This window comes from Lampris incognitus, chromosome 2 (genome assembly GCF_029633865.1).
Source record: "Lampris incognitus isolate fLamInc1 chromosome 2, fLamInc1.hap2, whole genome shotgun sequence".
NCBI classification, from domain to species: Eukaryota; Metazoa; Chordata; class Actinopteri; order Lampriformes; family Lampridae; genus Lampris; species Lampris incognitus.
Window position 1 is genome coordinate 85,603,417 of NC_079212.1, and position 21,282 is coordinate 85,624,698.

The 21,282-nt window shown below is 48.1% G+C and overlaps 2 protein-coding genes across 4 annotated transcripts in view; one reads left to right on the plus strand and one right to left on the minus strand.

Annotated features, from left to right (window-relative positions):
- Nucleotides 1–21,282, plus strand: part of LOC130106812 (low-density lipoprotein receptor-related protein 1-like) — a 187,923-nt gene that overhangs the window by 140,342 nt on the left and 26,299 nt on the right. For 2 of the 3 annotated variants that reach the window (XM_056273068.1, XM_056273070.1), the window contains 24 exons: nt 6,705–6,894; nt 6,993–7,197; nt 7,400–7,592; nt 9,141–9,266; nt 10,434–10,562; nt 10,672–10,791; nt 10,909–11,022; nt 11,126–11,275; nt 12,332–12,454; nt 12,577–12,693; nt 13,132–13,260; nt 15,079–15,225; nt 15,329–15,469; nt 15,627–15,814; nt 15,922–16,105; nt 16,194–16,279; nt 16,389–16,508; nt 16,743–16,930; nt 19,106–19,311; nt 19,603–19,791; nt 19,904–20,052; nt 20,162–20,255; nt 20,346–20,462; nt 20,554–20,673. In XM_056273068.1, the coding sequence (XP_056129043.1) occupies nt 6,705–6,894; nt 6,993–7,197; nt 7,400–7,592; nt 9,141–9,266; nt 10,434–10,562; nt 10,672–10,791; nt 10,909–11,022; nt 11,126–11,275; nt 12,332–12,454; nt 12,577–12,693; nt 13,132–13,260; nt 15,079–15,225; nt 15,329–15,469; nt 15,627–15,814; nt 15,922–16,105; nt 16,194–16,279; nt 16,389–16,508; nt 16,743–16,930; nt 19,106–19,311; nt 19,603–19,791; nt 19,904–20,052; nt 20,162–20,255; nt 20,346–20,462; nt 20,554–20,673 (3,525 nt within the window). The remainder of the gene's footprint in view (nt 1–6,704; nt 6,895–6,992; nt 7,198–7,399; nt 7,593–9,140; nt 9,267–10,433; nt 10,563–10,671; nt 10,792–10,908; nt 11,023–11,125; nt 11,276–12,331; nt 12,455–12,576; nt 12,694–13,131; nt 13,261–15,078; nt 15,226–15,328; nt 15,470–15,626; nt 15,815–15,921; nt 16,106–16,193; nt 16,280–16,388; nt 16,509–16,742; nt 16,931–19,105; nt 19,312–19,602; nt 19,792–19,903; nt 20,053–20,161; nt 20,256–20,345; nt 20,463–20,553; nt 20,674–21,282) is intronic. The other variant, XM_056273069.1, reaches the window with a different exon arrangement.
- On the minus strand, nt 2,098–3,411 carry LOC130106814 (delta-type opioid receptor). The gene has a single exon (XM_056273071.1). It carries the CDS (start codon nt 3,258–3,260, stop codon nt 2,244–2,246), a length of 1,017 nt encoding a protein of 338 aa, XP_056129046.1. The 5' UTR covers nt 3,261–3,411; the 3' UTR covers nt 2,098–2,243.

A 21,282-nucleotide genomic window follows, 5' to 3' on the forward strand; every position in this document is an offset into this window, starting at 1 on the left:
TGTGTGTTAATTTGGGTATGTGTGTTAGTTTGGATATGTGTGTTAGTTTGGATATGTGTGTTAGTTTAGATATATGTGTTAGTTTAGATATGTGTGTTAGTTTGGATATATGTGTTAGTTTAGGTATGTGTGTTAGTTTAGATATGTGTGTTAGTTTAGATTTATGTATTAGATTAAACATATGTGTTAGTTTGGATATATGTGTTTAGATATATGTGTTATTATATGTGTTAGGTTGGATGTATGTGTTCTTGTAGATTTTGGATGTGTGTTTTCATCTTTGTGTTGCACTGCTGTGGGCTGGGGGAAACCATGTTTCGTTTCATTTCATGTGCGCAAGTGCATGAAATGAAAGACAACGTGATTCTGATTCTGCTCAACGAGGGAAGAGGTTCAATGACAATAAACGCTTTAATGACTAGAGCAACTATACTAGACAGCATGGCTAAAATCCAACCCGTTGTTAAGTATGACTCATACTGAAACTTTGATCCATGCATTTGTATGAACCAGACTGGATTAATATTTGTGATGTTTGTCATGTCCTTCTGTCTGGTTGGCCTAACTGAGCCACGTAAGTCTTCCAGCCAGTCGAACATGTTTTGACCAGAATTGTAACAACATCTAGAAAATATAACTCCTGTTCTGGTCTGCCTACACTGACTGCCGACACCAGCTGTATGGCTTGACAGGTCAAGTGTTGGGATTGCACATCTGCCCACATTCTGACTGTGAAAGATCATTTTTCATGTTTCTTCTGCCCTGCTAAGAACAAAGCATCTCTGTCATGCATACCAGACCTCCAGTAAGAAGTCCTCTTGGGAAAGAAAAGAGGTTGGAACCTCTTAAAGACAAAGCCCCCCCTCAAAAAAGTTTTGGATGTCCCACTGATCTAAACAGAACTAGAAAAACATTTACAATGTCCAACTTTTCAATAGCTGAAAAAAACAAAACAAAAAGCCTTTTTTCTCTCTGGTTTGAGAGAAAATGGTATGTGGAGGTATATTTAGACCCGGAGACAGATCGACCCAACAACACTTATCTCAGCACAACAAAATACAGAGCCAGAGTTAATGTTTTACTAGTGCTTTTACTTTAGTGTGCTTCCAAATGAACAGAATAATTCTGGGGTTATGGGCGCTCCCTAGCGCAGCCCCCGCCAGTCGTAATTTAACAGTGAATGTTTACTGCTGTGTTTGTCTGGCTTTTCTTTGCAGGTCTAGTAAATAATTTTTTCTCAGGATAAGAAATTATGTTGTCTGATGTTTGCCCATAGAACAGTGAAAGGTACCTTCAGTATCTCTCCCTTGGTCTGTTCTGGTGACCTTACAGTCCACCCACTGTGGTGACTATTGGATCAACTAAAATTGTCTGTTGTGGACAAGTTTCTTTCCACAGGCTGTCATTCAAATGAACGCTTAACACTGTCAGTAAATCCAAACATGTTGTATATACTGTACTGTACATTGTACGTATATTGGTACACTCTGTCATGTCATCTACCTCAAGCATGTGTGTAAGTAACCTGCTAACATCTATTTCAGCATCTCTGATATATTCTCTGCACCATTCACCTTATCACCTCTTATTTCTCCTGTATAAGTCAATCCTTGTGTGTATATCTGAAGATTGTCATGTTGTAGTGTGTTCTATGTTCTATGTTAAGTACACTGAGAGAGTCATGAAACCAGAATCAAATTCCATGTATGGGGGCGTCCAGGTGGCGTGGCCGTCTATTCCATTGCCTACCAACACGGAGATCTGCGGTTCGAATCCCCGTATTACCTCTGGCTTGGTCTGGCATCCTTGCAGACACAGTTGGCCGTATCTGTGGGTGGGAAGCCAGATGTGGGTATGTGTCCTGGTCGCTGCACTAGTGCCTCCTCTGGTCGGTCGGGGCGCCTGTTCAGGGGGGAGGTGGAACTGGGGGGAATAGCGTGAGCCTCCCACGCACTATGATCCTCCTGGAGAAACTCTTCACTATCAGGTGGAAATAAGTGTCTGGTGACTCCACATGTATAGGAGGAGGCATGTGGTAGTCTGCAGCCCTCCCCGGGTTGGCAGAGGGAGTGGAGAGCAACCGGGACGGCTTGGAAGAGTGGGGTGATTGGCCAAGTACAGTTGGGGAGAAAAGGGGGGGGTCCAAAAAAAAAATTCCATGTAGGTTACATGGCCAATAAACATGATTCTGATTCTGATAGACAATGAGGTAGTTTCTAATACTATGCTGCTGTAAGTAGCTGTCAGTTAGTGTTCATAGATATCGCTCCTCTGGTCCCATTAGCCATCTTGAACAATTCCAGTAAATCTTCTCTGAACTTTTGGGACATGAGGACGTAGAGGATGGGGTTAGCCACTGTAGAGGAGGTGGCCATAACACGGGCCAACACGCTGAAGGGGCCATAACGTGGGGAGGTACCGGTGGCTCCAGAGCTCCTGCTAACCAGCAAGGCCAGCGTTAGGCCATAGGAGGGCAGCCAGCATAGGGTGAAGGCCAGCACCTGCATGGCCAATGTGTGAGTCACTTTGCTCTGGTAGCGCTCCACTTGGGGGGCCCTGCCCTGCTGCTGACTTCGCCATAGGAACATGTAGATGCTGCCATACGCCACAACAATGATGGCCAGTGGCAACAAGAAGGCCAGCAGGAAATGACACAAACCGTAGGCTACCTGGTCCTGATGGGGAAGGAAGGCAAAGCAGGCCGAGTCATCAGGAGCCCGGCGCAGGATTCCCACAGAACGGAAAGCCAACTGGGGAGCCGCCAGGCAACAGGCCAGAGCCCAGAGAAGGACAGCAGTTAGCGTAACCCTGCGGGGTGAGAGGAGCTGGTAGGCTTTGTTGGGCCGCACCACAATCAGATAGCGGGACATAGCCAGACTAGCCAGGGTGAAGGCACTAGCAGAAGCACATGTTGCTCCCAGGAAGCTCACAAGGCGACAAAGTAAATCACCAAACGGCCAGTGCTGCATGGCTACCGCAGCTGTGTGAAAGGGAAGCATGGCGAGCAACAGGAGGTCCGCAGCGCTCAGTGCCAACAGGAGGATGTCGGTCCCTGTACCAGTCGTCGAACTCGGGGTAGACTGCCTCCCATGTCCTACCCCTCTTCTCCTCCTCCCACACAGGATCACCATCACCAGGGAGTGACCACCAACTCCCAGAACCAGGATCAGCACATCTAGCACTGGAACAAGAACCTGCTCCACGTTCCCCAGCTCAGCATCAGTGTTGTTACTGCCCTCAGCTGTAGAGTTCTCCAACATCCTGCTGTCCTGGGTGGTGGAGGGGTCTCCCCTACTCTTCTGCCACTAGATAGGGTTGAAGTGTTGGATGAGAATTATTGCTGTGCTTGGCTGACAGTGGCTCAATATGCTTTGGCTGACCGTAAAAGCACTGATAATACCTTGTTGTGGAATGAGTACAGGCAGTGTGAGTCAGGGACTGTGTGCACAGTGATGATGTAAATACTCCTTGTAGTTTTACACAATTTGTAATTTGACTGAATACGTCAGTTACAGTCACAATAAATGATTTACATTCATCACATTCCACGTATGATGACCCCACGTCTTCCTTCCCCAAGTGGTCCTTTTTGATCCTGTATGATCTGAGCTGCTTTCAGTCTATGTACATCAAGGCGTTAAGTCAGTCCTTGCCGTCAGTTCCACCTTTTTTACTGACTCAGATGTAATGAGGTGAGATGGGGTTTGCCACATCAGATCTCTGCGTTGAAGTTGGAACTGCTTTTGGGTTGGATGGAGGTCAAGCTGCCGGGCTCTCAACCCCTCAAACAGACTCCTGCTATGAGATCTTGTCACCCCGTGCCGGTGACTGTCTGCAGCTGAGATCTAAATGCTGTGGGTTGTGTGATGTCGGCTCATATCGGACGGTCTCTCCACATGGTGTCTCAGTCAGGCACCATGTTCAGCAATCCACAATCAGCCTGCGACTCTCGGCTCCTCGGAGGGGATCTCAGGAGAAGGTGATAGAACGGCAGGAGAGAGAAGGCAACTGTGAACGGCGCAGCAGCAACGGAGGAGTAATCACAGCGAGTGGCAGGTGGACTCTGGACTTATCACAGCTCAGTGGGAAAGAGAGGGACTGGCTGCGCTCTGGGAGGGAGGGCCTGATGAGGCCAAACACAATCTTAACTGGTGTGCTTGGTGTCGCTCTGTTTTTGGGGTTGTTCACACACACACACACACACACACACACACACACACACACACACACACACACACACACACACACACACACACACAAACACCCTTCTCCCGTCCCCCTCAAAACACACACATTAATACAGATCCGCACACAAAATCATACACGTAAGCACACACACACACACCCATCTCCCAACCCCCTCAAAACACACACATTGATACAGAGCCACACACACAAGCACAGAGAAGGATAGTATTTGCCTTCAGAAATCAGGGTGGTTGTTGACCGTTGCCCTGAGGGCAGTCACTGAACTCAAGTGTTTTGTGCGAGCACACCTAGATAAGTGCCATAAAAAAGTGTGTGTTGGAGTGTGTATTAGTCAGTTTAAACAACATTGGCCCTAACTCGAGGGCTATAAATCCTGCCAAGCGCCGTCCCCACTCAGCAGGCAACAAGCTGAGGTGCATGGCAGAGACGGACCTACAGTAGACGTACAGTAGACGTAGAGATGCTGTGGGTTGTATGACGTCGGCTGTCATCAGATGGTCTCTCCACATGACGTCTCAATCAGGTGCCAGTAGATGTCAATAGATGTCAGTAGATGTTGAGATGTGAACAGTAAGAACCATAGCAGTGAGCAACGTGGGCCACATATTTATGATTCATTAACAGCAGGGGAGAAAGAGGAAATGGGATGAATGAATGTATTGTTGCACTTCATTGATTTTCAAGGCATTGATTTACGAGTAGGCAAAGCAGAACTAGCTGTTTTACACTGCACACCTGAGCCCTGCTCTCCAGCTTTCTGAGCCCTGCTCTCCAGCTTTCTGACCCTTGCTCGCCAGGTTTCTGAGCCCTGCTCTCCAGCTTTCTGAGCCCTGCTCCTCAGCTTTCTGACCCTTGCTCGCCAGGTTTCTGAGCCCTGCTCTTCAGCTTTCTGAGCCCTGTTCGCCAGGTTTCTGAGCCCTGCTCTCCAGCTTTCTGAGCCCTGCTGTCCAGCTTTCTGAGCCCTGTTCGCCAGGTTTCTGAGCCCTGCTCTTCAGCTTTCTGAGCCCTGCTCTTCAGCTTTCTGAGCCCTGCTCTCCAGCTTTCTGAGCCCTGCTCTCCAGCTTTCTGAGCCCTGCTCACCAGGTTTCTGAGCCCTGCTGTCCAGCTTTCTGAGCCCTGCTCGCCAGGTTTCTGAGCCCTGCTCTCCAGCTTTCTGAGCCCTGCTCGCCAGGTTTCTGAGCCCTGCTCGCCAGGTTTCTGAGCCCTGCTCTCCAGCTTTCTGAGCCCTGCTCTCCAGCTTTCTGAGCCCTTCCCTTCAGTTTTCTGAGCCCTTCCCTTCAGTTTTCCGAGCCCTGCTCTTCAGCTTTCCGAGCCCTGCTCTTCAGCTTTCTGAGCCCTGTTTGCCAGGTTTCTGAGCCCTGCTCTCCAGCTTTCTGAGCCCTGCTCGCCAGGTTTCTGAGCCCTGCTCGCCAGGTTTCTGAGCCCTGCTTGCCAGGTTTCTGAGCCCTGCTCTACAGCTTTCTGAGCCCTGCTCTCCAGCTTTCTGAGCCCTGCTCTCCAGCTTTCTGAGCCCTTCCCTTCAGTTTTCTGAGCCCTGCTCTCCAGCTTTCCGAGCCCTGCTCTTCAGCTTTCTGAGCCCTGCTCTCCATGTTTATGTCAGTCCAGATGCCTTCAATTTATACTGACTGTCACAGCACCGGTCAGCCACATGTTGATTTACAACTGTGATGTGGAGCTGGAGAAGTTGAGGGGTAGTGCAAAGTGTCCCACCTGGTGTTGACGGTCCCTGATCTTTTGGCCAGAGCAGAGTTGTGCTGGAGTCATGGCCAGCCCAGGAAGCCGCCTGTAAGATCATTCCAGCCTCATTGTTTCATTGCAATAACAAGCAGGGAGCACTTACTGGTTACTTGGCATGGAGTATGACTACAACTATGAACGGCTGTGTGATTGTTTTGAAATCTCCAGCCGCTGATTGTCTCTGGATGAAGAGTGTGTGTGTGTGTGTGTGTGTGTGTGTGTGTGTGTGCACGTGGACACGTTCCTCAGCAGTAGAGCAGCTCTAGTGTCACTTGCTGCAGTACTGTTTCTCCATCTTGGCTGACTCCTCTGTCTTCTGGGCCCTGCACAGGGGTGGAGTCCACACCCTCAGTCTCTTACTCATTTTAAGGTTATGAAGCTGAAAAACAGTTTGAACTTTCTTTCCCTTCTCATCTGATGATGAGGTAGAGGAGTGGAAAGTAATATGCTAGCTGTTTAACTGGACCTGTGACCTTCTAGTGAGCAATTTGTTGGCTAAAAGCCTCAAATCACACAGTGTTCTAGCTCATTATTAGCAGGCCTGTGTGTCTGCAGCCCTGACTCTGTTGCCGTTCAGCACTGTGCTACTGCCACAGTCCACTCACGGCCCTTTTAATACCACTTCCTCCTGTCCTCTCTTTGGTCTTTCTGTCTACTTGTGTCTGAATTCCATAATCGATAACAAGTTCATCTCTCTAGCTTCCTTTCAGCTCACTAGCCCCTCACTTCCTGTTGTTTGCCTTCCTGCTCTCTCTCAGACGTGGGCTCCGTGGAGGGCTTGGCGTACCACCGGGGCTGGGACATGCTGTACTGGACCAGCTACACAACCTCCACCATCACCCGCCACACTGTGGACCAGAGCCGTTGGGGTGCCGCTGACAGGCACACTGTGGTTACGATGTCAGGAGAGGACCACCCGAGAGCCTTTGTTCTGGATGAGTGTCAGGGGTCAGAGCTCGGTCATAATTTTTAGCACTGTCCCTGCAGATGTTGTTGCTGTTTGAATGCTCAAGTATTCCTATTTATTCTTCCTCCTCATTCTGCAGTCTGATGTTCTGGACAAACTGGAACGAGCAGTCTCCCAGTATCATGCGTGCCACCCTGACTGGTGCCAATGTCCTAGTGATCATTGGGAGTGACATCCGGACCCCCAATGGGCTGGCCATAGACCACCGTGCTGAGAAGCTTTACTTCTCTGATGCCACACTAGACAAGATCGAGCGCTGTGAATATGATGGCAGCATGCGTTATGTGAGTGACGTGGACAAACAAATATGCAAACCCACTCATAAACAGACACACACATCTAAAGACCTCGCACCACATCCACCAGCAACCATGGTCTACATATTTGATATTGAACTAGCACTCAATAGCTAATTTTTATTCATTCGAGTTTGCTACATGGTTGAAGTTTGCTGATGGTGGTGACGGGGTGTGTTGCCCTGTACAGGTGGTGCTGAAGAACGAGCCCGTCCATCCGTTTGGCCTAGCTGTATATGGGGACTACATCTTCTGGACTGACTGGGTCAGACGGGCGGTCCTCAGGGCTGACAAGTACACTGGAGGAGACATGAAAGTGCTGCGCGCCGACATCCCTCAGCAACCGATGGGCATCGTCGCCGTGGCCAATGACACGAACAGCTGTAAGTCACCATCTGGAGTGTGTATTCCCATGTAGCATCTGGGTTTTCTTCTCTGTCTGAGTGAATATATGAGTAGTCTGCATCACTGGGATTATCATTAGCACATCTAGTTTTTTTGGGGGGGGGGCATATAAACACATACAGCCTCAGCACAAAGTACTTGTAAAAAAATAAAAACAAAAGATGGGGCGTTAGGGTAGCGTAGCGGTCTATTCAGTTGCCTACCAACACAGGGATCGCCAGTTCGAATCCCTGTTTTGCCTCCGGCTTGGTCGGGCGTCCCTATAGGCACAATTGGCTGTGTCTGTGGGTGGGAAGCCGGATATGGGTATGTGTCCTGGTCGCTGCACTAGCGCATTCTCTGATCGGTCGGGGCACCTGTTCTAGGGGGAGGGGGAACTTGGGGGGATAGCGTGATCCTCCCATGCACTACATCCCCCTGGTGAAACTGTCAGGTAAAAAGAAGCAGCTGGTGACTCCACATGTATGGGAGGAGGCATGTGGTAGTCTGCAGCCCTCCCCGGATCAGCAGAGGGGGTGGAGCAAAGACTGGACGGCTCGGAAGAGTGGGGTGATTGGCCAGATACAATTAGGGAGAGAAAAAACAGGGGGCGGCTACAGTTAAATTCAGAAAATGCCAGAATTGAGTAAGGAGTTGGCTGAATAGGTTTGCAGCCTTCTTATCAGCGAAGATGTGCTGCTGCACAGAGTGTCAGGAAGTCACATCTCCGACCTGACTTCTTTACTTAAGCCTGTAATAACATCAGTTCTCCACAAGAGAAATCATTCAAGTTGTGTGGTCACAGGCAGTAAAACACACACACGCACACACTGTTCTGCCTCAACAGACGAGGTAATGAGGTGACAAAAGTAATCTGAGAGTGTGACACAGCAGAGAAGACTTACACGCACACACACACACACACACACACACACACACACACACACAGCTAGAATAAGACCACCTGGGATTCACAATTCTAACATCACATCTTTATCATTACACACACACACACCTTCGAATGGCCATGCTGCACCTTTGCCCATACCTGTCCATCTCATCTCATCTCTTGTTTTTCTACATTTCCTCCTGTCCCTATTTCTCTAAATCAATAGAGCCCTTATTCCAGTCTGTCAGCACACCTCCCCTGCAGTGCAGACTGCCTGCTCCCACTCAGCAGTCTTCTGCTGCGCTAGCCCCAGTACCCCCGACACCCACACACACGGTCAACTGGTGGTGATGGCAGCACACCCCATCCACTTAGATAAATAGATAGATAGATGGACGGACGGACAGATAGATAGATAGATAGATAGATAGATAGATAGATAGATAGATAGATAGATAGATAGATAGATAGATAGATAGCATCACTTTGAGTTACACACCACAGGAGCCAGGCTGCATTCATATGTCTGTAATCACACCTCACTGTAGGTGTGTGTGTGTGTTTATTTTGCACTACGTGTATTGTGCAGACATTGATTTCAGTCATGTGTGTGCAGTTTGTCAAGCTTGTTTTCTTAACGTTGCCTTCCACCACACAGGTGAGTTCTCTCTGTGTCGTGTGAACAACGGAGGCTGTCAGGACCTGTGTTTGCTGACCTCTGGAGGAAGGGTCAACTGCAGTTGTCGTGGCGACAGGAGGCTTTTGGAAGACAACACCTGTGTTGGTAATAAATAGTTTGGGGCATAGAAATGAGTCTGCAGTTACATTGTTACATTGTGTTACATTGTGTCTTTGTGGATTTAGAGAAAGCATATGACAGGGTGCCGAGAGAGGAGATGTGTTGGAAGTCAGGAGTAGCAGAGAAGTGTGTAGGAGTGGTGCAGGGTATGTATGAGGGAAGTGTGACAGTGGTGAGGTGTGCGGTAGGAATGACAGATAAGTTCAAGGTGGAGGTGGTATTACATCAAGGGTCGGCTCTGAACCCTTTCTTGTGTGCAATGGTGATGGACAGGTTGAAAGACGAGATCAAGCAGGAGTCTCTGTGGACTACGATGTTTGCGGATGACATTGTAATCTATAGCGAGAGTAGGGTACAGGTGGAGGAGAGCCTGGAGAGGTGGAGGTATGCACTGGAGAGAAGAGGAGTGAAAGTTAGTAGGAGCAAGATGGAATACATATGTGTGAATGAGAGGGAGGACAGTGGAATCATGAGGATGCAAGGAGTAGAGTCGACTTGGGGTCGACTGTCCAAAGTAACGGGGAGTGCAGAAGAGAGGTGAAGAAGAGAGTGCAGGCAGGGTTGAGTGGGTGGAGAAGAGTGTCAGGAGTGATGTGTGACAGAAGGGTACCACCAAGAGTTAAAGGGAAGGTTTACAAGATGGTAGTGAGACCAGCTATGTTGTATGGTTTGGAGACAGTGGCAGTGATGAAAAGACAGGAGGTGGAGCTGGAGGTGGCAGAGTTGAAGATGATAAGATTTTCATTGGGAGTGACGAAGAAGGACAGGATTAGGAACGAGTATATCAGAGGGACAGCTCAGGTTGGACGGTTTGGAGACAAAGCAAGAGAAGCAAGATTGAAATGGTTTGGACATGTGTGGAGGAGAGATGCTGGGTGTATTGGGAGAAGGATGCTGAATATGGAGCTGCCAGGGAAGAGGAGAAGAGGAATGCCAAAGAGGAGGTTTATGGATGTGGTGAGGGAGGACATGCAGGTGGCTGGTGTGACGGAGGAAGATGCAGAGGACAGGAAGAGATGGAGATAGATGATCCATGTGGTAATTTGAGTCTGCAGTTGGAGTGCGACAGGCTTTGGATGATGTTTAATGTTTAAACTAGTTTTTCAGACTGTGTCCCGGTACCTGCCACAACGTCTGTCTCTGTCCTCTCAGCTCTGAACACTACATGTAGTAGCATCGAGGATTTTGAGTGTGGAAATGGAGACTGTGTCAACTACACCCTGACTTGTGACGGCAGGGCCCACTGCAAGGACAAGTCTGATGAGAAGCAGTCCTATTGTGGTGCGTGGTACTTCAGTCACCAAACCTTCATGACTGACTCAAACCATTCACATCCGTACACTTTTTCATGAAGATTTTGTGACTTTCATGGTTCATCTGTGCTTCTCAGCCAACCGTGTGTGTAAGAAGGGCTACAGACGGTGTGTGAATGGACGGTGTGTTGGGCATAGCTCCTGGTGCAATGGACAAGATGACTGTGGAGACAGTTCAGATGAACTTTTCTGCAACAGTGAGTTAAGCATCTCCCAACATTTGACACATTAAATTGAATAAACCCTCCTCTTGTGACTGCTGTAGTTTGTTATTCTTTGTGTTTTTAATCCTTTTGTATTTGTGCTTCTTGCAGCCACACTGTGCTCAGCAGACCAGTTCCAGTGCCGAGACGGAGGCTGCATCTCTAACTCCAGCAAGTGTAACCAGCAGGTGGACTGTGAGGATGCAAGTGATGAGATGAGCTGCTGTAGGTCACAGTACACATCCAACTCAAGCGTGATAGATAAGCCATTTAAATAAATAGATGTTTCCAGACCATGGTATGAAGTAACGCTATCTTCTCTGTTAAGCCGCCACGGACTGTTCAAGCTACTTCCTTCTGGGGGTGAAGGGGGTGACGTTTCAGAAGTGTGAGTTCACTACTCTCTGCTACGCCCCCTCTTGGCAGTGTGATGGAGCCAATGACTGTGGAGACTTCTCTGATGAGAGAAATTGCCCAGGTATCTTGACAGTCTTTGCAATATGCCTACAAGTTAAGGTTAAATCATTAGTTCATCGCATCATTTGTTGAATCTACTACTACTGCTACTTTCGGCTGCTTTTGTTAGGGGGCGCCACAGCAGATTGTCCATTTCCATTTCTTCCTGTCCTCTGCATCTTCCTCTGTCACACCAGCTACCTGCATGTCCTCTCTCACCACATCCGTAAACCTCCTCTTTGGCCTTCCTCTTCCCTGGCAGCTCCATATTCAGCATCCTTCTCCCAATATACCCAGCATCTCTCCTCCACACATGTCCAAACCATCTCAATCTTGCCTCTCTTGCTTTGTCTCCAAACCGTCCAACCTGAGCTGTCCCTCTAATATACTCGTTCCTAATCCTGTCCTTCTTCGTCACTCCCAGTGAAAATCTTATCATCTTCATCTCTGCCACCTCCAGCTCCGCCTCCTGTCTTTTAATCAGTGCCACTGTCTCCAAACCATATAACATAGCTGGTCTCACAACCATCTTGTAAACCTTCCCTTTAACTCTTGCTGGTACCCTTCTGTCATAAATCACTCCTGACACTCTTCTCCACCCACTCCACCCTGCCTGCACTCTCTTCTTCACCTCTCTTCTGCACTCCCCGTTACTTTGGACAGTTGACCCCAAGTATTTAAACTCATCCACCTTTGTCACCTCTACTCCTTGCCTCCTCACCATTCCACTGTCCTCCCTCTCATTCACACATATGTATTCCATGTCTTTAACAGATGGCATATATCAAGGTCGAATTGGGCTTTTTCAAATTAAAGGAATGTGAACTCTGCATCCAGCATCATTTTAGCCGAAGATATATCTGAAGTCCATCCATTATCCAAACCTCTTATCCTGCTCTCAGGGTCGCGGGGATGCTGGAGCCTATCCCAGCAGTCATTGGGTGGCAGGCGGGGGGACACCCTGGACAGGCCGCCAGGCCATCACAAGGCATATCTGAAGTATTTGACGGTATTACTGCTGCTTTGTGTCTCGTATCCTAACCTTGCTGTCGCGTCTCCCTGTCTGTCTCTCTTACAGAGAGTGGGAAGACAAACTGTCCACCACCATTCTTTGCCTGTCCAAGCGGCCGCTGTATCCCCATGAGCTGGACCTGTGACAAGGAGAATGACTGTGAGAATGGAGCAGATGAAGCCCACTGTGGTCAGTAGAGACACTTGAAAAATATCACTCAAACCAGCTGCCCCAGAAGCCTTCCTTAGCACGGCTTTGTTTTGGAACTCATGTTTTTGTTTTTGCACATTCCTTCTGCAAATGTCATCTAGATAAGTTTTGCTCGCCCTCCCAGTTTGAGTGTGGAAACCACCGCTGCATCCCCAACCGCTGGGTGTGTGACGGGACTGATGACTGTGGTGACAGCACCGATGAAGACAGCAAATGCAGTGAGTGTTGAACACTCCCAACCCTAAAAATATCCATCTTGACATTATCACAGGACAAGATAACCATTTTTTCCAGGTTGTACTTCAGCTTGGGCATGAAACTGTTTTGGTTTTTGGACGGGCAGTTATAAAAGAGTTTAGATTTTTTTCAGCTGTACAATGCTGTTGAGTATGTGGGTGCTGGTAATGCCTTAAGTACAGATACAGGATCTAAGGTTTCCAAATGCTTCAAACCATTATGTTCAGGCTTATACATTTAAAGAAAGGTGATGAAGATATCACACATTTGCCTCTCTAAATGGCACAAATCTTAACCCCCCCCCCAAGAAATATCAATATCGGCTAGTTTCTTTGAGCTCACTGTACAGTACAACATCCCACTTTTGGGTAATGAAGGAAGTCGACTGAAAGACTGAAAACAATCGTTCTGTGTAACAGAGACGAAGACATGCAGTCCTGAGGCTTTTCAGTGTCCAGGATCTCATGTGTGTGTACCTCAGCGCTGGAAGTGTGACGGGGACAGTGACTGTCCTGATGGAGCGGATGAGAGCGTCAAAGCTGGCTGTGGTAAGGATGTACTTACAGGAGTTGAATGTATTCAAATGATGTGTGTGTGTGTGTGTGTGTGTGTGTGTGTGTGTGTGTGTGTGTGTGTGTGTGTGTGTGTGTGTGTGTGTGTGTGTGTGTGTGTGTGAATCACCATATTCTAGTACTACTGCACGTGTAATCTCGGTGCAATACATTTTTAACAAGTAGAATAATACAGAGGGTATTATTATTAAGTAGAATATTAGAGGGTCTATATCAGAGGACCGGAGGGTGTGCTCCCAATTATCGGGGCATCACACTGCTCAGCCTCCCTGGGAAAGTCTACTCTAGGGTCCTGGAAAGGAGGCTCTGACCAATTGTTGAACCTCGGATCCAGGAGGAACAATGCAAATTCCGTCCTGGCCGTGGAACAACTGACCAACTCTTTACCCTTGCAGAAGTGCTGAGGGGGGCATGAGAGTTTAACCAGCCAGTCTACATGTGTTTTGTAGACTTGGGAGAAGGCTTATGACCATGTACCCTGGGGCACTCTGTAGGGGTACTGTGGGAGTATGGGGTACCGGGGCAGTTGCTACAAGCCATCTGGTCCTTGTATAACCAAAGTGAGAGCTGTGTCCGCATTCTCAGCACGTCAAACACATTTTCGGTGGGTGTCGGACTCTGCCAAGGTTGTCCCTTGTCTCCGATTCTGTTTGTGATACTCATGGACAGGATCTCAAGGTGCAGCCAAGGTGAGGAGTGTGTCCATTTTGGGAACCTCAGAATTGCATCTCTGCTTTTCACAGATGATGTGGTTTGTTGGCTTCATCAGAACGCGACCTCCAGCGTGCACTGGGGCGGTTTGCAGCTGAGTGTGAAATGGCTGGGATGAGAGTCAGCACCTCCAAGTCTAAGGCCATGGTTCTCTACCAGAAAATGGTGGATTGCTTCCTCCAGGTTGGGGATGAGTTGTTGCCTCAAGTGAAGGAGTTCAAGTATCTCGGGGTCTTGTTCACAAATGAGGGTAGGATGGAGCGGGAGATTGACAGGCGGATTGGTGCAGCATCAGCAGTAATGCGGATGTTGTACCGGACCATTGTGGTGAAGAGGGAGCTGAGCTGGAAGGCAAAGCACTCAATTTACCTGTCAATCTTTGTTCCAACCCTCACCTATGGTCATGAGCTTTGGGTAGTGACCGAAAGGGTGAGATCGTGGGTACAAGTGACTGAAATGATTTTCCTCCGTAGGATGTCTGGGCTCAGCCTTAGAGATAGGGTGAGGAGCTCGGACATTCGGAGGGAGCTCGGAGTAGAGACGCTGCTCCTTCGCATCAAAAGGAGCCAGTTGAGGTGGTTCGGGCATCTGATTAGGATGCCTCCTGGACACCTTCTTTGGAGGTTTTCCAGGCACATCCAACTGGGAGGAGACCCTTGGGTAGACCCGGAACTCACTGGAGGGACTACATGTCCAATCTGGCCTGAGAACGCCTTGGGATCCCCCAGGAGTAGCTCAGGAGGTTGAGCAGGTCATCTGGTAACTGAAGGGTTGCCAGTTCAATCTTCAGTTCCTCTTGGCAAAAATGTCAAGGTGTCCCTCAGCAACACACCTAATCCCTAACTGCTCCAGATGAGCTGGTTGTTACCTTGCATGGTTGACACGGCCATTGGTGTATGAGTATGTGTGTATGTGTGTGTGTGGGGGGGGGGGGTGAATGTGAGGCATTAATTAATTGTAAAGTGCTTTGAATTGCTGTTGCAGCTAGAAAAGTGCTATATAAAATGCAGTCCAATTAACCTGTTCATTTTCTTTGAGGAAGTTTGTGGTTTTCTGGTGCCTTCAGTCTGTGTTTCTTTGAAGCCTCCAGTAACTTCTTCTCCTCAGTGTTCAACAACACATGCAGGAGCAATGAGTTCATGTGCCAGAACAGACAGTGCATCCCCAAGCACTTTGTGTGTGACTATGACAAAGACTGCAGCGACGGGTCAGACGAGTCCATGGAGTGTGGTGAGTGGACTGCCCTGCGGTACTGGCCTAACAGAAAGTTAGCTTCCTTGTTTCCCTCCCTCCTTACTGTTTAACGACTCTTCTGAACCACCTCTTCCTCCAGAGTACCCGACATGTGGTCCCAATGAGTTCCGCTGTGCCAACGGCCGCTGTCTTATCCAGAGCTCATGGGAGTGTGACGGAGACTTCGACTGTCACGACCACTCTGACGAAGCCCCCAAGAACCCCCACTGCAATGGCCCAGGTTAGACACACACTGCTTCCTCTGTGACACCAACACTTGCAGTTTTTTCTTTTTGTAGCCATTGAGTACTTTATCTTTTCATCTGTAGACATTTCTGAAAGTTTTAAACACAATTTCATTCATTCACATTCTTTTCTTTTCCTTTTTCCTGAATCAGAGAAGAAGTGCAACGACACAGCATATGCCTGCAGTAATGGAAACTGTGTCAGTGACACTTTGCTGTGTAACCGTAATGATGACTGCGGAGATGGCTCTGATGAGTTGAACTGCTTTGTCAACGAGTGTCTCAACAGCAAACTGAGTGGCTGCTCCCAGCTCTGTGAAGACCTTAAGATTGGCTTTAAGGTAAGCAAACATCTCAGGAAGTGGTCATACGCTATCCAGAGATGTGCATGAATATACACGGGTAGCGCTAGAAAACGTTACCTGCTTTCTGCTGTGTCTCTTTACAGTGTAGGTGCAACCCCGGCTTCCGTCTGAAGGACGATGGGAAGACGTGCATTGACATAGATGAATGCACCACCACCTATCCCTGTACCCAGCGCTGCATCAACACACACGGCAGCTTCCACTGTCTGTGTGTGGAAGGTTTCCAGCTCAGCTTTGAAGACCCCACCATCTGCAAGTCTACTTCTGGTGAGAAACACGTCAAACGGAGGACGTTCTCCTTTAATATGCATGCTAAATTCAAATCCACTTCGATGTCTCGTTTCCCTTTTTTCAGATGAAGAACCCTTCCTGATCTTTGCCAACCGCTACTACCTGAGGAAGCTCAACTTGGATGGCTCCAACTACACCTTGCTCAAACAGGCTAGAACAATACATCCTATTTCCAGCCTCTGTGATTCTGCACACTACTTCAGCATGTAGCTCATTGTTCCTGGACAAAATGTAATGCAGCTGCTGTGTGGCCTTGCAGGGTCTGAACAACGCAGTGGCCCTGGACTTTGACTATCGCCAGCAGATGATCTACTGGACTGATGTGACCACTCAAGGCAGCATGATCAGGCGCATGCACATCAACGGCAGTGACGTTCAGGTCAGTTTGGCATAATCACATCCATGGATCAAGAGAGGATGTACTGGTGGTCCTCTCAGTTATTTGTCCTGTCTTTATTTACTGGTATTGAAAATGTTTTCTGTTCTCGCTGCTGTTTTTCCTTATTCGTACCCTGTTGTACTGCATACAGTGGAGACATGGGGTTTACTGAGAAAGGTAAGGCTTTTGTGGTGCAGAAAAAGATAGATGAAGTATGTTTCATCTATTTGATAGGTTCTCCACCGCACATCACTCAGCAACCCCGACGGCCTGGCTGTTGACTGGGTGGGAGGAAACCTGTACTGGTGTGACAAGGGGCGGGACACTATCGAAGTGTCCAAGCTGAACGGGGCATATCGGACGGTCCTGGTCAACACTGGTCTGCGAGAACCACGTGCCGTGGCTGTGGATGTACGCTACGGGTAAGAGTAATGGCACGCCAATCTCCTGGGATGTTCCTGTGTGTGTGTGTGTGTGTCAGTGGCGGCTGCTGACCAAAAAGGTAAAAAAAAAAAAAGGCGCAGCGGCAATCTCACTTTTTATCTGCTGAACGGTAGCATAGCAGCAATGGCTTCAGTCAGATCATGTTGTATGGTCTTACACATCCTAGAAAACACACTGGACAATTTCAAATGAGCAGCCAGAACATCATCATAGCGGGAAAACATTTCTACCATCTCTCTGTAGTTTCCTTTATTATCGGACTTTTCACTCTCATCATGCCCCCTAAATGCTGCTCCTGACGACCCAATAATGACACCGAATCAATCAACCTTTTCAGAATGTCACGGGTGTTCCGGACCGTGTCGTTATGCTTTGCCAGCTGGAGACGCTTGCCTTCATCAGTCAGAGTATAAATCTTCACATTTCCCAACAGACTTGACTGCACGGCTGCACTGACACGCTCCTTTGGTTTTTCTTGAAGCTTAACAGATCTGTCAAAATGTCGTAGGCTCTTGCAAACTTTGAAGAACACCCATCTCCTGCAGCAGCAGCACACTTACACATCACGCAAGGCCAGCAATGCAAGCGGTTTGTTAGCACACTCCCCGTTATCCACTCCACCTTGTCATACCTAGAACACTTAAAACGCCGACTTACCGAGCCCACTCTCTGCACCAGCTTGATGGGGGGCTTTGGTCGCCCCTGTGCCGTCACTCCTAGTTTTTCCTCATAGGAGAAAGTGTGAAAAGATTCGTGTAGGATCTGGTCCACGATGCTTGCATCCAACACAATTCTTCTTTGCAAAAATTGCTAAAGACTGCGCAGGAGCTAGCTAACTTAGCAGCTAGCTAGCTCCTGCGCAGCTAAGCTAGTTAGAACAACTAACGTTAGCCTACAGTACAGGGCTACTATACGAGGTCAAGATCAAAAATGCAAATATAAAGATGAACAATAAAGTTGAACAATAAAGATCTGAACAGATTAATTAATTATTATAATATTTACAATACACGAACCACCAAAAACTACTATAGTAACCACTAATTTATCTTAGGCTAATCTCTTTTTCTTATCTTTCTTGTCTTATCTTTCACCACGCTTCGAATACCGAAAGGTATGATCAAGGATCAGAAAGGCTGAACTGGTGTTCTCTGATTGGTTAGACGGGTGTCAATCATTTTCAGGTCGAGGAAAGACTGGGTAAAGCACTGCTTCACTGGGTGGGCGTTAAAACACGTCATAAACCATAAGTGTCCAAACAACAACGTGTAAGGTACTACGTCAACTTACATTCACTAACATTGGGTTAGTGAAGCAGAACACTCCCTGTGTCACCTGAAGAGGGCGCTGTGTTGCACAGTACCCACAACACATTTTCTTTTAACAGTGACACCTTTTTGTTTGATTCACAGAGGAAATAGTCATTCTAATGAAATGTTAGCATCTAAAAACGATGTTTTATGTGATATGTGTGTTAAGTTTTTTGGTGAAGCACTGCTTCACCTGTTTCATGCCATAAGCAATCATTCGCTGTCAGGCGGCACAGTGGTAAGCGTGGTGGCCTCACAGCAAGAAGGTCCTGGATTCGAGGCCTGGGGTAGTCCAACCTTTGGAGTTGTTCCAGGTCTCTGTGTGGAGTTTGCATGTTCGTGCGGGTTTCCTTCGGGTGTTCCGGTTTCCTCCCACAGTCCAAAGACATGTAGGTCAGGTGAATCGGCCGTACTAAATTGTCCCTTGGTATGAATGTGTGTTTGTATGTGGGGGGGGGGGGCTGTGATGGCGTGGTGGCCTGCCCAGGGTGTCTCCCCCCCTGCTGCCCAATGACTGCTGGGATAGGCTCCAGCATCCCCGTGACCCTGAGAGCAGGATAAGTGGCTTGGATAATGGGTGGATGGAGGTAACGACCACAGATGTGTAGACTCACTGGCTGGTTGGTTAAGGGGTCAGACCCTTTAGTCAGGGAGTTAACGTGGTTGCCCATGGTGTGGAAGACCCGGGTTCGCGGGACAGCGGCAGTTCCCGGCTGCCCCCTGAATTCGCTACATATAAACAAAGCAAATGTCCTAATTGTCTCTGACCCAAGTCTTTATTCTTACCCTCTGAGGTATATAATTTTTTGTAGCTGTGCACCTGATACAGTGTGTCCCTTACAGGTACCTGTACTGGTCAGATTGGGGCGACAACCCCCACATTGGCAGGATAGGGATGGACAGCACCAACAGGAGTGTCATTGTGAAAGATAAGATCACCTGGCCCAACGGCCTGACGCTGGACTTCATTAATGACCGCATCTACTGGGCTGATGCCAGGGAGGACTATATTGAATTTGCCAGCTTAGATGGAAGTAACAGACACACAGGTATGACCTCCTCAGACACATGGTGCATGTGTGTAAATATGTGCTTTCTGAATTCCTTCCTGCAACTAATGTTGGATAACACCTTGAAAATACCTTTTATATGGGAACTATAGTGAGGAGAGAAAAAGGACAATTACGTGTGTGGAGTTCTTAGATTTTTTGACTCTGACAGATTTGTCTAAAAGCACTCACACTCAGATGCACACTCACAAATTCCCTTGTTTTCTCTGCTTTTATTCACCACTGCAGTGTGTTTCTGACTCATTTCTCCTTGTGTGTATATACCTGTAGTTCTGAGTCAAGACATCCCCCACATATTTGCCATGACTCTGTTTGAGGAGTACATCTACTGGACAGACTGGGAGACCAAGTCCATCAACAGGGCCCACAAGACCTTGGGCATCAACAAGACCACGCTGATCAGCACCCTGCACAGACCCATGGACATCCACATCTACCATCCTTACCGCCAGCCTGACGGTATGACTAGGTCACCTGTTCCTGTCTGCTTTTTACTATCTGGGGCTTTGTCCTCTCACCCTTCTGACCCCTCCCCCTCCTTTTCATCCCTCGTCTATATGTTATCCTACAGTGGCTGACCACCCATGCCAGACCGACAATGGAGGCTGCAGTAATCTATGTCTGCTCTCACCTGGAGGGGGATACAAGTGTGCCTGTCCCACCAACTTCTACCTGGCAGCAGATGGCAAACAGTGCATGTCCAACTGCACCGCCAGCCAGGTGAGTTTACTAAAGCTGGTGGTATGCCATATGTTTTTCCTTTCTTCTGCATGTTAGATACATCAGAGACTAAAAAATAACCACAGTCTTGCATTTGCTTTCACTTCAGTTTGTTTGCAAGAATGACAAGTGTATTCCATTTTGGTGGAAATGCGATACTGAGGATGACTGCGGGGACTGGTCGGATGAGCCGGCAGACTGCCGTAAGTAACGAATTTGAGGTTTTATGAGTGCGTTGCTCCTGTTAAGTGTGTGCTGGTGTGACACCGTCTTGTCGTGCTTCCACCTTCCAGCTGAGTTTAAGTGCCGACCAGGCCAGTTCCAGTGCGGTACGGGCATTTGTACCAACCCTGCTTACATCTGCGATGGAGACAACGACTGCCAGGACAACTCCGATGAGGCTAATTGTGGTACAAATAATAAGGCATACTTTCAAGGTTTTATCCTCCCAAGTTCGTGTCCTGTCTTCTTCTCTAATTCATCCCTTTGTTGTGTTTCCAGATATTCACGTGTGCCTGCCCAGTCAATTTAAATGCAGCCACCCCAGTCGCTGCATCCCAGGCATCTTCCGTTGTAATGGACAGGACAACTGTGGCGAAGGAGAGGATGAGAAAGACTGTCGTAAGTCCACTACCACCTCACTCCACCCCCATCTTTAGTTCCATAGGACTATCTCTCATTTCACATTTATTCATCTGACTGGATACAAATGATAATAGACAGCTGTCATGACCCATGAGGGAAAAAGGTTTGTTAAACAAGGTCAATAACACAACACCCTGAGTTTAGGGGCCCAAAAGAAAATACCAAAACTATACAAGTATCAAACCAATAAAGGGGAAAAGAAGGACCGGAAACAACCAAGCGAAAGCAGCACCTGGGCAAACCATAAGGAAGAACTTGGCCTAACAGGAGTAAAGCCTTGAAAATAAGCCTTACTTCTTCCTAGAACACTAAAGAAAAAATTGTGAAACAACAAGCACACAACCATAAGAATGGCAAAAAGGGGTGCTGCCAATGTGGGGAGAAGTGTCTCTCAGGGCATTGTCCAGGCCTCCTCATATAGTAGTTCCAGTCTTTGTAACAGGAAAGACCTGCAGAAGTGAGACAAAACAAACGGCGAGCAGGGGGCGTGCATAACAGCAGCCTATAGTTAAAGCGACACCAAGTAACTTTTTTGAATTTCAGCAGCATCTTTTACAGCAACCTGCCGTGTAGCTGTTGACACCC

What these genes read in the sequence shown, in the direction of transcription:
- LOC130106814 (XM_056273071.1), bottom strand. Translation starts at nt 3,260, where the DNA reads ATGTTGGAGAACTCTACAGCTGAGGGCAGTAACAACACTGATGCTGAG.